Raw genomic sequence first — 4,351 nt, forward strand, 5'->3', positions numbered from 1 at the left:
AAACACTAAACCTGCCTGAAGGGCGTTTGTTTAAATAGAACACTCTGTATACTAGCAAATGCGGCCAAAAAACATTAATCTCGTTAGGTCAGTGGCGCAGTTACCAATTAAATTTTATAAGAACGTTGTAAAATAATTAGTTTTCGCAGCATTGTTATTCAGTCATCTTTTTATATGGTTTAATAAACAAATAGGGGTGAAATCGCACATTATTCTTAGATACTAACTGAATACATAAGTCAGAGTTTTATTAGTCCTTAAGTTATAAAGTGTAACATTAAGAGCTGATAATAACACGAAGGGCAGGCTGACAGGGCTCTCTTAAGACAAAGCACTGTCGTACAAGGTCGCTACCACCAAGGACGCAATCCAGAAGCCATTTGTGCGAGCTTTTCTTGGGAAACAGGGACTAGCAGATACCCTATCCCTCGGATTTGAAGGACTCGCGAGATCTGAAAAAAGTCGAAACCAAAAAGGGACAGACAGATAAAATTTGGAAGGGGCGAGAAGCGCTCGTGTGGTAGCAAATTCGTTGGTTTTGCTATTAAAAGTAAACAAATACTTCACATCGTTATGGAAAATCTCCCTGATGATAATCCGACGCATATAATATTCCGCTTTTACTGGGGGTTCGGACGAACAATGAATAATAACAACAATCTAGCTGTGAAGACAGTAAAAAAATCTGTCCAATCAAACCCTCTTTGAGACTGAAATTGTTGTTCTTTCTAAAGGTTTAAATTACTTTTCCACTCCCAAATACAGTGAAAGTCGCGAATAACGACGTCGAATATAACAAGTCACATATACATGTATATAGCGACGGAAATTTGAACGTTTGGTTGGATTTGAATTTACCCCATAGTAAAAAAGTCACTTTTAATGTTCGCAAAAAAGACATTTTTGGAGGTTTCCTAGCCAAGTGTAACGACGCTACGGGATATACTATATTACAGTAATTATAGTATAAAAGCGACACTACCGGAATTCTTTAAAAATTCAATTACGAAGTACCTGACATTTTTTAAAAAGCAGTGATTCTAACGGTTTTACAGACAACTCTCGCAAACTTCTTTTTGATATACATATTTGACAAACTTATGTATGGTTGTGACTTTTCTGCAATTTCTATTTAAAGCTGCTAAACCATCGCTTTTTCTTGTAAGTTTCGGTTCCTTTTTGCGGAATTTCTAATCGAATGCTAGCAGTATCGATTTCATATCGAAATTACTATAGATGAGCAAAAAATTAATATCTTTGAGATATTTACCGACACTAGGTAACTAGAACAGCGACAAAGGAATTCGTTGATTTAAGCCATGCAATCTGACGTAGAAAACGACTTTGCGAAGTCCAGAAAGTCCTTAAAGTTCGAATAATGTGTGTAACCACCTTAATACTTTACACCCTCAGACACTCGTCTGGGTATACTTTTAAGTAAACAGCTAATTATCTCTTGAGGTAGTGTATCTTGAATTGCCCTTCGAAACTCTGCTTAAGTATGACGTGAATTCTCCGGCGTAGAAGCTCTTCTTCCTATCGTGGCCCATATGGTCTCTATGGGGGAAAGATCAGGAGAGCGCGGAGGCCAAAGAAGCAGAGTAACATTGCGACGTTACGGATAAGGCATAGTTATACAAGCAATACGCGGCTGTGTATTGTCTGGCTAGAAAAGCACATTTCCAAAACGTTAAACGTATGGTATAGCTATTAGTTGTAACACATCGTGTTTGTAACGCACGGCGTTACATAGGAAATCTGACAAATCGCACTACTACTATAATTAAATACGTATACTATTTTTGATCGCATTTAATGCATGAATTTAAAGTATCTCAATGTTTATGAGTAGTATACGATTCTAACAGAATACACATTAAATTTTGATACATCAACACGCCGAGAATCTATAGGTAGAAACTTTAAATGAAATTCCCCTGTAGCAATCTCCAAGATATTACATTCTACATTTTGTTAGTAACAATTCAATTTTTCGTTTGCGCCCACGGCTTCAAAGCAATATGACGTATCAAACATCTCTTGGCCAAGCGTAAAATAATGATCGCCGTGCAATCTCCAAATTCAACGTATAAATCTCACTAGCTCGAATCGAGTTAGTGATGCAGATAACAAATTCAACCTTGAGGATAGAAATATTCTCAGAGAGAAAAATTAATACATTGGTAATTAATTTTCTACATCAGCGCCATATGCAAGGGGATAATCGAGGGCATTACTCATCTTTCCAAAGTGAATAATTGGGTTCATTGAGTTTCCACGTTCCAATCCATCGTAACGAGCCAGCTTAATTACTAAAGACAGTTGAATTATTATGTGTTCATTAACCACTGTGCGCATGAAGCCTGGGCCGATCACGATTATAAAGGCCCCTTCTATTTGCTGCTGCACTTACCAGACAAGGAGCTGACTAAACAGGTTTAACCATCAGCCATTTTCCTTATCCTCTCCCAAAAAACTTTCCTAAATATTCATTAAAGCAATCGGCAAATAGGCAATATATTTACGTCGCCTCAATAAAAGATTCCACTGAGCCTCAATCGAGCGAACAAGGGAGAAAAACGATCCGGCAGTAAATAGGGCCATTGGGAAGGGTTATTTGTCGGTCTGCCAGATTAGGAATTGACTCTTTTAAGATTGCCATTACGGGAAGGAAATTAGAATATCCATTATGGGTTTCCATTGATCCGGCTCGTTTTCCAGCCTGGCCACTTTTGTATTGGCTAGAAAAATGTGTTTGGTGACGTAGCCAAAAAATAACTTTACATGGGGCAGGAATGGCACAAACAGCAAAAAAAGGCAAGGAAATTGATTAATCCCATTTACTTAATTCCTCATACTGGATAAAGGGATGTGCCGTCAGAACCTACTTTTGACCCTCAATTTTGAAACACGAGTATAGCCGGTTGGATTCCATTCCATAAGATTTCATCAGTACTTTGAAGAAATAGCCATCTCGAAAATTCAAACGCTCCATGTCTTTGATCTTGCATTGTATGCTGTTCAACATCCGGTAGATCCCCTAAAAAAGGTTTTCTCTTGGACGCTTTTCTAGGCAAGAAACATCCCTAAATAAACCTTTTTCGTGGGACACATGTAGGGAGGACTCATATTTTTCATGTAAGTGAGCCAGGGCCCTGGGAGGTTTATCATTCGGCAGAAATGTGGAAAAACAAATTTGTGAAATTCCTCACAAGTGTCTCGGGCTGCCTTGTTCAAACACCTCTTCACCGACATTTCCAGCTGAAACTCTCCTCATCGCAGCCTCAAACTTAGCAATCCCAAGACTCACCGTTATGTCCTCGAACGTGTCTTCAGTTGCGTTAATGTCAAACTTAATCAAATATGTGTCGTTCCTCAATTTAAGCGAAATATTTGTCAACACCACAGGCAAATTCTTGTCTAGGCAATCATTCGCCAGCATGTAGATCCGAAATCCCTGTTCCTGCAAGTACCAGGGGGTAAATAACGAACTACATGGACTATCTGATCCATTACCGAAGTTGACGGTGAAACATGTACTCCATTAAGAGCTGTCAATATCAGCAAAAATAAATATCCCATTTCCATTTTACACAATGTGCGACTGAAATGCTGATTTGAAATCACGCACTACATTTAACGGGATTTGAACAGGTCTAAATTAAATGTGGGGACGTTCAAAGTTAATGGTTTTCGATTCGCTGATGGTGTAGAGCCGATAAAATAAAACTACAACGAGAAAAATGTTCAGACAAATTGTTGCTTGATTGAATTGCATGGAGTCATATACAGTGCGTTCGCGGCAGGAGATCGCTGGAGGAAAAACTTGCTAATTGTAGATTTAACAGAGTAAGTTGTTGTGCACAAAAATGGCTCCTAAGACGGCAATTTGAGACACCAGAATTGCGATCATTATTCAGGGAACACCAAAAACTACATTAAAAACTAACTTACATGTAAGTTAGTAGCAATTAAAAAAGTGATCTTTTCGATGTTCCCCGTATATCAATCGTATATAATATATAATAAATGCAGTATATCCACTTCCAGTGAACTGTCTCCGAGTACACACTGCACATGAATTAGACCAAAAGATCTCATTGCAGCAGTATCGGTGCTATCAACACCATTGAGAAAATATTTTAAACGTGCCCTAGGGCTCCTCAAGTTCCTCCAATATGATCAGATCTTACCACAAAATCAGTTTGGGTTTAACGAATGGACGGGCTTTCGTAGCTGATTAGAACTGACCTGGACCATGGCGGTAAGGGTCTTTCTGGACCTCGCAAAGGCGTTCGACAAGACACCCAACGACTGACCCTACTTAGAGTGTTACACTGGCATGGAGTAA

General features: G+C 38.7%; 1 protein-coding gene across 1 annotated transcript; it reads right to left on the bottom strand.

Annotated features, from left to right (window-relative positions):
- Positions 1-2,849: 2,849 nt before the first annotated feature.
- LOC136340614 (uncharacterized) lies at positions 2,850-3,644 on the bottom strand. The gene is made up of 4 exons (XM_066284835.1): positions 3,517-3,644; positions 3,311-3,463; positions 3,097-3,261; positions 2,850-3,040 (listed from the first exon to the last, which is right to left on the bottom strand). The coding sequence occupies exons 1-4, from the start codon at positions 3,586-3,588 to the stop codon at positions 2,885-2,887; spliced, it is 546 nt and encodes a 181-aa protein (XP_066140932.1). The 5' UTR covers positions 3,589-3,644; the 3' UTR covers positions 2,850-2,884.
- Between the last annotated feature and the right edge of the window lie 707 nt (positions 3,645-4,351).

Source organism: Euwallacea fornicatus, chromosome 8 (genome assembly GCF_040115645.1).
Source record: "Euwallacea fornicatus isolate EFF26 chromosome 8, ASM4011564v1, whole genome shotgun sequence".
Classification (NCBI taxonomy): Eukaryota; Metazoa; Arthropoda; class Insecta; order Coleoptera; family Curculionidae; genus Euwallacea; species Euwallacea fornicatus.

Bases quoted from the DNA above. Each gene is read 5' to 3' on its own strand.
- LOC136340614 (XM_066284835.1), bottom strand. From the start codon at position 3,588: ATGGAAATGGGATATTTATTTTTGCTGATATTGACAGCTCTTAATGGA. The intron at 3,464-3,516 runs GTAATGGATCAG...TGGTACTTGCAG, and splicing joins ATGTTTCACCGTCAACTTCG to GAACAGGGATTTCGGATCTA. The intron at 3,041-3,096 runs GTTTATTTAGGG...AACCTTTTTTAG, and splicing joins ACATGTGTCCCACGAAAAAG to GGGATCTACCGGATGTTGAA.